At 23.6% G+C, this 13,100-nt stretch overlaps 2 protein-coding genes across 2 annotated transcripts; one reads left to right on the top strand and one right to left on the bottom strand.

The window, feature by feature from the left end:
• Nucleotides 1-41: 41 nt before the first annotated feature.
• On the bottom strand, nucleotides 42-2,483 carry PVVCY_1201760 (conserved Plasmodium protein, unknown function; the record flags this gene model as incomplete). Its single annotated transcript, XM_037634638.1, has 1 exon — nucleotides 42-2,483. The coding sequence occupies one exon, from the start codon at nucleotides 2,481-2,483 to the stop codon at nucleotides 42-44; it is 2,442 nt and encodes an 813-aa protein (XP_037490708.1).
• A 3,157-nt stretch (nucleotides 2,484-5,640) lies between these two features.
• PVVCY_1201750 (WD repeat-containing protein, putative) lies at nucleotides 5,641-12,738 on the top strand (the record flags this gene model as incomplete). The annotated part of the gene is made up of 1 exon (XM_008625186.2): nucleotides 5,641-12,738. One exon carries the CDS (start codon nucleotides 5,641-5,643, stop codon nucleotides 12,736-12,738), a length of 7,098 nt encoding a protein of 2,365 aa, XP_008623408.2.
• Between the last annotated feature and the right edge of the window lie 362 nt (nucleotides 12,739-13,100).

Raw genomic sequence — 13,100 nt, 5'->3', positions numbered from 1 at the left:
CGACGAGTTCTATTTGTGTATTGTTTGGTGATATATCTTTTTCATTGTTGTCTAAAGCATATTGTCTTTTCTTTTTTTTTTTTTTTTTTTCCTTTTTTTTTTAAGACAATCTCTTTACATTCTTTCTCTTTATCCTGATGATTGTCTTTTATAATTTTCTTTTCAGATATTTTATTTGGCTCTTTTTGAAAATTTATATTCGTAATTTCTTTATATTCTGTATTTCTGAATTTTTCATTACTGCTGCTATCATTTCCACTGATCTCTTGGTGTATTCGGCTTTTTAAATTATGCAAAGTTTTTAAATAATAATCAAAATTTAGGTTTTCTTCTAATAAATTATTATTTGTAATTTCTACCTGTTCGATTTTCTCCGAAATGTTATTATCTTTTTGTATTGGTATATTTTTCATTGGACCATTGGTATAGTTTATGTCTAAATTGAATTCAGTATTTTTTAAATATTCAAAATTTAAATTATTTATATTTTGATTTATTTCATCTATAATTTTCAGGTTTTTATTATCATTTCTTAAAATATTAATATTATCTTTTATCAATTTTCTCTTTCTGATTTGTTCAGAATTTTCATTTTTAGAACTATATGTGGCATTAACTATATCATTATTTATTTCTTCTATTTCTCTTTTATTATTATTTTCGTGTTGTGTTTTATTGTCATTGTTGTTGTCGTTATTTTCAGTATTACCAACTTTGGTATACATATTAGTGTGTCCTTTTTTGATTTCCGCACATGATCCTATTTCGTGGTTATAAAATGAAATCGAACTATGCCTACTATCAATAATGAATTCGCTTGTAGCGTTTATTTTATTTTCCCAACCCTCTTGGCTTTGCGTATGCAATACATTCGGTTTAATTGGTAAATTATAGTATTCTAAATTTTGTTCGTTAGTTAAATTGTTGTGGATATTTTCTTTGTCATAAGAATCGGTTTGTAGTTCATCACTTTTTTTAAATTCATTCTTTTCTATTTTTTCCTTTTTCTTTATTTTTTTACGACTTTTCATTTTATGAAAATTATTATGAGAATCACTAATTGGACTTACATCCATATCAGTATTCGTCGAATTTGCACCTTCCTGGTATTTATTTGATTCGTTTTGCTTTTTTATTTTTTGTTTTATATTTGTATCACTATTGTAATATGTCTCTTCTATTGGACCTTCTTCATTTTGGCTTTGCCCACTTCTATCACTTCGTTGGTATTCATCATGATCACTTAAAGAAAATACATATTTTTTATACTTGTCTTTCAACTTTTTAATGTTCAAATTTTCAATGTTATCTTTTTCTTCGTCACTTTCTGTTTGATCGTTTGCAGAATTGGTATCATTTTTATTATTAGTAATATTATTGGGTATATAATCAGTACCAAGGAAAGGAATATTTTTATCATGAATAATATGTTCGTCATGTTTTTTATTGTTATTATCATCATTTTCACAATTGTATGAATGTTCTGTTTTATTTAATTCATCCTTTTCTTCCATATTTTCATAATTATCATCATTGTCAATAGCATTTGTATCATTAAAATTATAGTCTCTTAGATTTTGAAGGATATTTAATATATTTTTTATTTCGTTATCATCTTCACTATCTAATTCACCATATTCTTTACAGCTTTTTCCCGTTTTGATGTTACTATCAAAACTTTCGTTACCATTTCCATTATAACTTTCAATACTATTTTCATTTTTACCCCTGAAATAATTTGCATATTCTTCATCTATTTTTCCATGATCATTTAATAAACTAGTAAATGTGCGTATTTTTTGTTCATGTGATAAAATCATATTATTCATTTCATCTTCACATATAAAATTTATTTCATCAGAATGAAAAGGTATTGATTCATTTTTTTTCATTCTCACAAATTCATCATTTGACAAACTTGAAAATAATAAATTTCCTTCCGTTTGTCTTAGGCCTTGTATTTCTTCATTATCTTCTATTTCATCTTCTTCTATTTTTGTTTTTATTTGTTCTTTTTCAGTTTTTATAATTTCCCCTTGTTCATCACTACTATTTCCACTTTCTAATAAATTATGAACTTGTTTATCAATGTAATCATAATTTATATTGTGGTACATATTTTCAATAGTACTAGTAATATCTAAATTTATTGTGTCATCATTTTTTTCATAACATTTTTTTTTTATTTTAATATTATTAAAAGATTCACTTTTTGAAAGCTCATTATTAAGGCCACCATATTTTTGATCATTATAATATAGTAAAGCATTGTCTTTTTTTTTTAGGTTTATATTTTCACAAGAGGAGTTAGGTAAATCTTCCTCCCTATTATCACAATTTTTTACTTTAAGAACACATCCTTTTTTTGTTGTTATTTTTCCATCTTCATTTATTGTATTTAAATGTATATCATCCTCTTTAACATTTATATTTTGTGATTCTTCGATACTTAATTTGCTTTCCAGTAATTTGTGTAAATCCATGTTATATTTATTTCATGCTTCCAAGTTTACTTCCCTTATCTTTTTATACACACACACAGACAGGCAAATATATGAATCCCTTTTTTATAATAGCACAGAGTTAAGAAATTTATATATCACATATCGCGAATCCATTGGTGTGTATAATTTATTTGAATTAAATAACTATGTGTAAAGTTGATATGTTATTCATATTATGATTGAACATACATATTTATTTTATCTATTTCCATATTCCTGCAATTTATTTCATTAAATCGCGTAAACATTAATATATATAGTGGAGAATAGAAATCCCTTTCGAAGGGTAAGGTAATAGCTTAAATTAACAAATAAAAGAGAAAGAAAATAGGAAAATAAAAAAAATATAAATATTAAACATAAGTATTCGATGCAAACGATATTTAAAAAATTATTATTTTTTTTTACAAATAAATAGTTTAATTTTTTTCTTTTTGAGATGAGAAATTAACAAATAATCTGCTTAAAAAAATTATTACATTATTATTTTTTATATTACACATATCTTCATTTTGTTAGATTATATACATTTATATTTTACATTATATTTTTTATTTTATGGTATTATCACTTTTTTCAAGAAGTCTACCAATTAAATTGGCTTATTCTCCATATGTTCATTAATTTCTCATACTATCTTTGAATTTGTACACCTCGAAATATTGACATATATAGAGAAAACATTATAGTTGTGTATACAGAAAAAAAATATATAATAAATATATTCTTTTAAATCACCAAATATTATATTTATATATTATTCGATAACACTTCGAAAATCGTTCTTAAAAGCAAGAGACACATAATATATTTTTAATTTAATAATTTCAAATTATTCATAAGATTTTCTTCATTTTTATTATAATAAATTTAAAAGGGAAATTATATAATAATGTGAATAAAATATATAAATTATTATTTGTAAAAAAATCATGCATATTTATGGGTTGTTGCATGAAAATTGGTATTGTTTATATTTCCGTAATATTGGACTAATTACGTACAGTATTTAGTGGAATATAAAAGTGAATAATTTATAAGACAAAATAAGATAGTAATACAATAAGGATTTCAAAATTAGTTGATTAAAGGAATGGTATATATATGGAGAGAAAACCTTGTAACAAATTTTCTCATTTTATTGCAAAAGCAGTGGTCTGTTTGTACGAAGTCTTATTCTTATAATGCGAAAATTGTCCTTTTCAAATAGTCTCATAAAAAATGCTTGTCTTTTAGTTTATTAATACTGACTAGCTAAAATTATAAGTTAAATACAATAAAATACAATTGCCAGAGGATTAAAAAAAATATATATTCCAATTTTCAAAAAATAATAAACATATTCATGAGTGTTTTAATGATCATTTATATAAATTTTGAAATATATTTCATAAAATATTTTGGTGAGACGTTTCGATTTTTATCCCTTAAAAAAAAGTTATATAAGAATTCGAACGTATGTCCAAATGAACTTATATATGCATTGCTCTCGAAAACAAAGTAGTACACAAACCTCACAAAAAAATAAACAAATTACGCCTAATATTTTCAATTATTTTTATTTCATTTACATTTATTTATTTTATTTGGGATTAAATAAAACATATTTTTTCCAATTTTACGAATTCGTTTAGCAGTGTGTATATTTTTTAATTTTCTCTGCTTTAATCTGCTTTTTTTGAGTGTTTAGCAATATGCCGACTTTGGGAAAATATAATATAACTAAAAAATGCTATAATATATAATATGTGAATATATATATTTTTAATATTATGCAGATATATGCAATAGTTGAGAATGGACATTTAATCGATGTAAATAAGTGTAACTAAATATATACTATAGACTTATTTCTCTTAGCCTTAAAAAAACATAAACTAATTTTCTATTATAAAAATGTTGTTAAACGATTAATATGTTTATAATTAGAAAGTGTAAAAGGCATTATAATTTTTAATATAGTAATACAATACACATTATGCTCCCATAATCGTTATACGGATGATCAAAGCCATAACGTGCATATTATAGTAATGCATGAGGGGGAAAATCAATTATTAAGAGTAAAAAACATATATAAGAAACATCCTATAGAGAGAAAAACTATTTAAAAAGAATTTCAAAAGAGTTATTTATTTGTTGTACTAAAACTATATAAGATATAAGAAATTATAATTTATACCACGTTATTATGTATGTAGAAAGAATTTATTTTCCCAAAAATCGGAAAAATGCAATTTAAGGGAAATTTTAATCATTACAAAAAAAATTATAAATAAAAGAAATAACAAATACGAAGAAAAGAAAAAAAGAAATAATAATAATAAAAATTTCACCATAAAAATACAGAAGAATCATTTCCATATTTATAATACCCCAAAAAATTATATATTAAAATTGAGTAAATTAAAAATAAATTTTATTTTTTTTGTTACGTATTACTGATAAAAAGATATATTTGAATAAAATTTTAAAGTAGTCAAGTATTTACCACAATTTTTATTTATAAAAGAAAGTTAAAATATTTGATTTTTATATGAAAATTTATTATTTATTTTTTTGTGTTTTTTTTAATGTTATGTATAGTTTGACTGTGGTAAATGCGTGGGGTATATATTATATATACAATGACTACAAATAAAGTATAATAATATATATAGTATATATAGATATTCATATTATAAATTGTATATATTTATTCATTTATATATGTATATATACTTACATATAACATATATTATATATGGCATGTAGTACATCATGCCAGTAAACATAATAAAAAGTAATTATTATTATGAAAAAAATAAATTGACTTAAATCCAAAGGATAATATAGATGACATTTTATTTTATTTGTATTAATTTGAGATGATTATTTGATGGTGAAAATATTAATATATATATCTATTGAAGCAAAAAAACGCAATAATGTATAACACAATAACATAGATATTATAATAATAACAGAGACAAACAATCAAAAAAAAAGAGGAAGCAGGCACATAAAGAAGAATAAACTGCGCATACAACACGCATGTTAATTTGTATATATGCATGAATATATGGGTATACACATGCAAATTGTATGTATTTTACTAAGAACATGTACAATATTTTTGCTTAACTAAAGGAGAATAATGGATATAAAGAAAGAAAATAATAATAAGGAAAGTGATAGTAGTTTAAATTATCATAAAAAGCAAAAATGGAATAATTCAGAAGATAGACAAACAAAATATAATAATAAAAAACTTAATGGTCATATAGAAAATGGAATTATAAATAAAAATGATAAAACAAATAAAAACTATTCAAGTAGTGATGAAAATCAACCAGATGAATTGGGAAAAGGAAGTATATTTGGTGCATATGATAATAATAGGAGCAAAATGAAAAAAAATAAAAGCATCCACCATAAAGATCTAAGTTACGTCACCGACCAAATTTCGGATAATGTAAGTGACACATATAAAGTATTAATAGATATATGCTTAAATGAAATTCGTAAAAAAAAAGACAAAAATTTAGATGAAGAAAGCATGAATCGCAGTGGAATGATAAAAAATAGTGATCATTATAAAAAGAATAGCTACACTACTCATGCAAATGGTAATGATATGGAAGATGATTTTTTTTTTAACTTAGAAAATTTTAAAAGTTCATCCCACAAAGAAAATTATATATCTATAAACAAAAAACATCCATTAAATAATGATTATCTTTTTAATAATTCTGGGCGGTTTAAAAAAATACGGAGTGAACCTCCCGATATAAATATAAGTAATAAAATAGATAAACACGGTGATAATTTTGTTTTTGAAAATGATGAAGAAAACAAAGAAAATGAGTTTAGTTCCTCACGAAATGGAGCATATATGGGTTCCCCCACTAAATTCGACCCTAATTTGATATACCACAAAAATTATCTCAGTCTTAATGCACACGGAATGAATCATAATAAAGAGCTTATTGATAAGAATGGCAATTATAGTACAGGTAATCATAGTTTTGATGAACCTTGGGGAAATAAAGATACATATAATCAGGATAATTACAATTTAGAAATACGAAATAGTAAGAAAATCGCAAGTGATTTGAACAAAGAGACAAGCATTATAAGTGTAGGGTCTCGTATAGATGAAATCGAAGATGTAGAAGATTATGATGAAACAATGAAAGATAAAACATACAAGGGTTATAATCAGAGAAATATACTTGATGTTTCTCCAAGAAATGATATAGAAAATGATATGTTCAATATTTTTAAAAATGTTATAAATATGTTAACTTACAAATATCCCGAGCATGATATAAAAAGGTTTTTTTTTAATAGCCAAAATCGATTAAAGAATGAATATGAAAATAATAAAGATATGTCAATAAAATTGACAAGTTATGAATGTAATAAATATAATAATATATACAGTTTAGTGAAACAGAGATTATATTATACAAAAAATGATATAAAAAATAGAAATGACGTATTAAATTGCCAATATAAATATGATATATATAATAATCATTGTGTTAAAAACATACAAAGAAATGTGACTATTTTATCACATTTTTTACCGCATACAAAAAATCGGAATTTTATAACACAAATAAAATTTGATCAATATTCGGAAAATATTTTAACATCAGGAATAGATGGGTTTATAAAAATATATCATGTAAATACAGGTAATTTGATATCTTGCATTCGGGCCCATAATTATGCAATCACCGATTTTGACATTCATCGATCAAACAAATATATAATTTCATGTGATGAAAAAGGGATAGTAAAGCTTACAAGTGTAGATAAATATAAAAGTAAAAATTTATTAACTTATCGAAGAACATTTTCTATGAAGAATGTTTTTTTCTTTTACAATGATATTGAAAGTAGTATTGGTAGAAGTACGGGTTTTAAATATAAGACATATGCACTATGTTCTACCAATTCCTATTTTTTCATTATACATTTTGACGATTTAAATAATGATATGCAAATAATAAAATGGCTAGATGTTATGCCCTTAAAAAATTATAAATTTTCATTCAATTTGCATTTCTCATATTCCTTAAACTATAACATAGCGCCATATGTTTATGAAAATTTAATTATTTCAAAAAATCCAATAAAAGAGCTAAAAAATAGTTATTTAATTTTTATAAATACGAAAAATAATTGCTTAGACGATTTTAAAGATACAGAGTTTGGATCATCTTCATATAATAAAACTGGCAAATTTAATTTATCTGGGACTAATACAATGGGAAGATTGTCAAATTTTTCCATGAATAGTATGAAAAGAAAAAAAAAACTCACATTCATTCTTTTAACTACAAAGATAATATATGATTGTAATGAAGAAAATGATAGAATGCTTAGTATTACCCCGGATAATATTGTTATAACAAAATATATCAACAAGACCGATAATAATTTAAATAATAGTGGAAATGGTGATGATGTTATTGAAGTTTCTTATAAAGGAGAGAAAAAAAAAAATAATAATGATGAAGATATAGCATATAAAAAAATACATCAAAATTTTGAAATTAATATTTTAGAAAATGTTAAAAATAATGTAGGATCTATTTTGTTTAAAAAATTTGAAGATTTTAATGACGAGATAGTTATGTTTGCTTTTTCAAATACAAGTTCAAATTTTGTTACAACTCACATAAATGGTGCAATATATTTTTGGAATCTTCGAGAGTATCTTACCAATATTACAAAAAAAGAGATTAGGGGGAGGAAAAGAATTCCTGTTTGCTGCTTTTACACATCTCTTTATGTTGAGTTTGTGCTAGAATCGTCCGCTATTAATGAAACAAATAAGGCCAAGAATAATAAAAATGAAAATGCCAACAATAATAAAAGTAATAATAATAATGGGACTACAAATAAAAATAAAGAAACTGAAAATAATAATTTATTTGTTATATCGTCTACATCATGCTCTTCTTATTGTTACTCATCAAGTGATATGGACAATACTTCAAAAAAAGATTCAAAAAATAGTAAAATGAAAAAAAAAAAAAATAAAACAAGCACATCAAATAATCCGAACACAACAAATGCAGCATCTTTAAATAGTATATATATTAGTGAAAACAATAATGTTCCAAATTTAGGTGACAGTAGCACTATAATGGTAGGTAGCACCAATGCTAAAACCGGAAATAATAATAAAAAGGGAAAAAATACAACTAAAGATGATGCAACAAATTCGCTTGGAAATGAAAAATCGAATACTAAACCAAAATTGAGAGCAAAAAAATTACATTATAAAATAAGTAACATAAATTTTAATGTATCAGACGAGTATATTATCGTTGCCGATGGAATTACGAATAAGTCAAACTCAACAAAAGAAATGATAAATGCTGTCACTATGAAAACAAATATTTCTATATTTAGCTTACTAGATTTCGAAGAAATAAAATATTTCGATTTAAAAAAATGTGACAGTTATATTAGCTTTATAGAGCCTAATCCAAATTATAAAGATATTGTTTTATTTGGTTGTTTTCGTAAATATATTTATTTATTAAATTTAGAGAAAAAAAAAATTATAAAAAAATATTCATATGATAGTGAATTAAAAAATTTAAGAGCACAATGGAATAAAAATGGTTATACATTTATTGTTTCACATAATTATGGTTATTTTTCTATTTTTACATTAAATAATAATTATTCCTATAAATTAACATTAACAGAACAATTAACATCTTCACAAATTTGCTACCTTAGTGAAAATAATAATAATAATAATAATGAAAGAGTTGATGATTTTGATAACTTAAACTTATTACCTGAATTTTTTTTATTTGATTCATATTATCCAAATAATCAATATGGAAGGAATGGCAATTCAAATAGTTATGATTTGAGAGATTATGATAACATCATTGATATAACTAACAATGTAGACAGCGGATTTAATATTGGAAGTCTTATAGGTACAAACTCAAACAATGTGATACCTCTTATCCAAAATAACCAAACCTATAATACTCGTTCAGGACGATCTGCCACTTCTAGCAATAGAAATAGAAAAAATAACAATGAGGAAAATAATTATAATATTATAAATGATAATAGCAGTCCAGAATTAATACACACTCGAAGTAAAAACGGGAAAAAAAATCGAAGGATCATAGAAGATAGTTCTGATTCGTCAAAAAAATCAAACAATACAATATATACATTATATAGTGATAGTAACTCGAGGTGTTCTGGGAAAAATAGTAATAATTCCCTTTTTTCAAATAAAAAAAGTAAAAAAAAAAAAAAGGCTTCTAGCAATAGCAATGATGATATAAAAATAATAGATAAAAAAAGATCACGACCAAATAAATCTCATATAATAAACTTAGAAAATATGTCAGATGACGGCAATGAAGTTATTACTGTAGAAGATGTGTACAGCGAAGGTGATCAGGAAAATTATAAAGAAAATGGAAAAAGAGTGAAGAAAAATGAGATAATAAATATTGACAATGAAATGGATAGCAATAATTATATAGCATCTTTTGATAATAAAAGGAAAAAAGGTAAATATTTATTAAAAGATAATAAAAAAAATAATAAAAAAATATCAAATGAAAATGATGATGATGCATTTTTAATCGAAGATAATGAATGTATACAAATTAATGATAATAATATTGTATATGTTAATAATTCATATGAGTCAGTATTAGATGATAGTAAGAAATTTGAAAATAATGAAAAAATTAAAAAATTAAACACATTTTTTATATTAAAAAGTGATAATATCAAAAGTTCAAAACACAAAAAGGAAGATAATCATTCATTTTCTGATTGTGATTCCTATTTTGATCAATATAGCTCTATTAGCTTTTTAAGTGATGAATCAGATTATTATAATTATTCAAATTATTTGGACAATCTCAAAACAAACAGTAGTAGTAATGAAAATAGCAGTAGTATTAGTGATGGTAGTAGTATTGAGGCTTATGGTACGGATTCATCTGGGCAATATATAGAGAGGAGCTTTGAAGAAAATATATTTGGGCATGCAAAATGGGGCAGCAAAAATATTATGAATCGACTTAAGAAAAAGGGCAAGGCTTATAAAAAAGGAAATACAGAGAGTATAACGAAAGGTGATAAAAATGGGGGAAATAAAAGTGAATATAATAAAAAAGTAGAAATAATTGATGAAAATGAAGAGAATAGAGTAATTTTAAACAATTTTAATAATCCTAATGTATTGGTTGATAAAAAGTTTAAAATATATGATCATGAATTGCAGCCTTTACTTCCACAATTCACTAGTTTCAATTGTAAAAATGATTATTTTGAATATTTAAAAGAAAGTAACTTTGATTCTATTTATGTACATTTAAATTATTTTAATTTTTTAAGAAAAAAATTAAAAAATAATAATGATTTTAACTATAAAATCCTTCTTCTATATGGAATAGTATATGATCTTTTGTTAATGTATGGAAATTATTTACCTAATTTTGATAAAAGGTTATTAAATATGTTTTTTTTGAAAGCGTGCCAAGAAAAAACTACAAATTTTTATAAATCTTGTGAAGATGAAACAGAAACTGGAAGTTATAATAAGAGATCTAAAGAATATGATAAAAAAATAGTATCTTATAAGAGTGATAAAACATGTTCAAACAATTCAACAACTGTTGTGTGTAATAAAATAGAAGGAAAAAATATGAGCACATTATCGCGCACAATAGGAAGCGAATTATTTAGCGATCCGTTCAACAACAGTAAAGGAAAAATGAGCTCCCTATTTATAAATGAAGATATGTGTAATAAAAAAAATAAAAAGGAAAAGAATTTTATTAAAAAAATAAATCAATACATAGAAACATATTTAAAAAAAAACAATAAATATTTTAATAGTGAAAAAGATAAAAAGAGATTTATGAATGTAATAAAAATTAGTAAAATATATAAAAATTTAAAACATGAAGAAAATGTGTTTTATGATTTTTATAATGATGATTATTTAAAACATCAAAATGGAGTTAACTTGTCAATTTTTTATCAGTTTTTAAAAAGATTACCATGTAAAGATGAAGAAGATGTAGACTCATTTATTTATTATAATAAAAAAAATTATAGTAATAAGAATATTAAAATATTATTTAAAAAATATTTATCACATTATGAATTAGTAGATAAAAATAAAAAAGAATATGATTATAAATTATTTATTTATTCCAATAATAATACTATTATATATATGAATGATACTGTTAAAAAGTTATTACATGTTTTAGATGAAAAACATAAGAAAACATTAGTGAGAGAAAATTATAATATATTAAATAATTTATCATTGAAAGGCAGAAATTGCATAATTAAAAATATTAATAATCTTTTTACTTGCGAATATTTTAATCCATATTCTGTTTATGTAAGATCACCTATGGATAATTATGATCTAGTTAATCCGAGAAATTATAATAATTCATTTTTCCAAAACTATTCAGGATATAATGATTTATTTAATGTCCTCAGGAATAATATATATGATGCCAATTTTGAAAATATAGGAAGTACTACTAATCGAACCGCACCATATACTAACGTTGCTAGAACCACCAATCGTCGAAATAACAATAATAGAGGAACAAGCCATTTATTTAATTATGATAGTTTAGCACATCCAAACCGAAATGCAGAAATAGCAGTCATAAGCGAAGGCTCATCCGCTTTTACTAGTGATCAATCGGCTAATTATTTCATAGAAGATGATTATGATGACGATTATGATGATGATTATGAAGATGAGTATGTAGATGAGTATGAAGATGAATTTGAAGATGAATATGATGACGATTATAGTAATGATTCGAATTATTATGGAAGAAGAAGTAGAAGAACTACTACTAGAAAAAGAAGACGTACACATAGAACTGCTAGATCTACTACTAGAAATAATAGATCACGAAGGAATACAACAAGAAGTAAAAAAAAAACTTCCAGGAGAAAAAAACCTAGTCGCACAACAGAAAATACTACCATTGCTACTTCTTCTAGAAATTTGAATGTCAGGAAAAGTGACAGATTAAAGAAAAAGGAAGAACAGAGCACTAACACTAACACAAATAGCGGAATAACCAGTAGTCGCTATTTTAGAAATTCTTCTAACACCTCAAGAAATAGATATAATACTCGATCTTCAAACAACAATAACAACACTTCGAATAATAGTGGAAGCAGAAGTTTTATTATATAAATTTTTTCACAAATATAACATTTATAGAGATATAATTTATATGATTTTGATGGCATATATGAAAAGGGGGAATACATGCATATATTTATACATAAGGAAATGGATATATACATATGAATTCCCTCCCAATTATTATAGTACGAATCAAGCAATTTTGTGTAGTTTTCCATTTTTTTGTAATATTTATAAAATAGTCTATATTTCAGCAAAGATATAACGAGAAGTTTGTTACAAAAAAGGGATATTTAATTATATGTGACTATGCCTAATTTTGTAAAAATATAATTAAAAAATTTTTTTGTAGCACATCGTAATTATGGCATATACTCGTATATACTAAAATATATCCCCACATGCTCGTA

The sequence above is a fragment of the Plasmodium vinckei genome (genome assembly GCF_900681995.1).
Source record: "Plasmodium vinckei vinckei genome assembly, chromosome: PVVCY_12".
Taxonomy (NCBI): Eukaryota; Apicomplexa; class Aconoidasida; order Haemosporida; family Plasmodiidae; genus Plasmodium; species Plasmodium vinckei.
The sequence above is the reverse complement of the archived record's forward strand: the minus strand, read 5'-3'. Positions and strand labels throughout refer to the sequence as shown.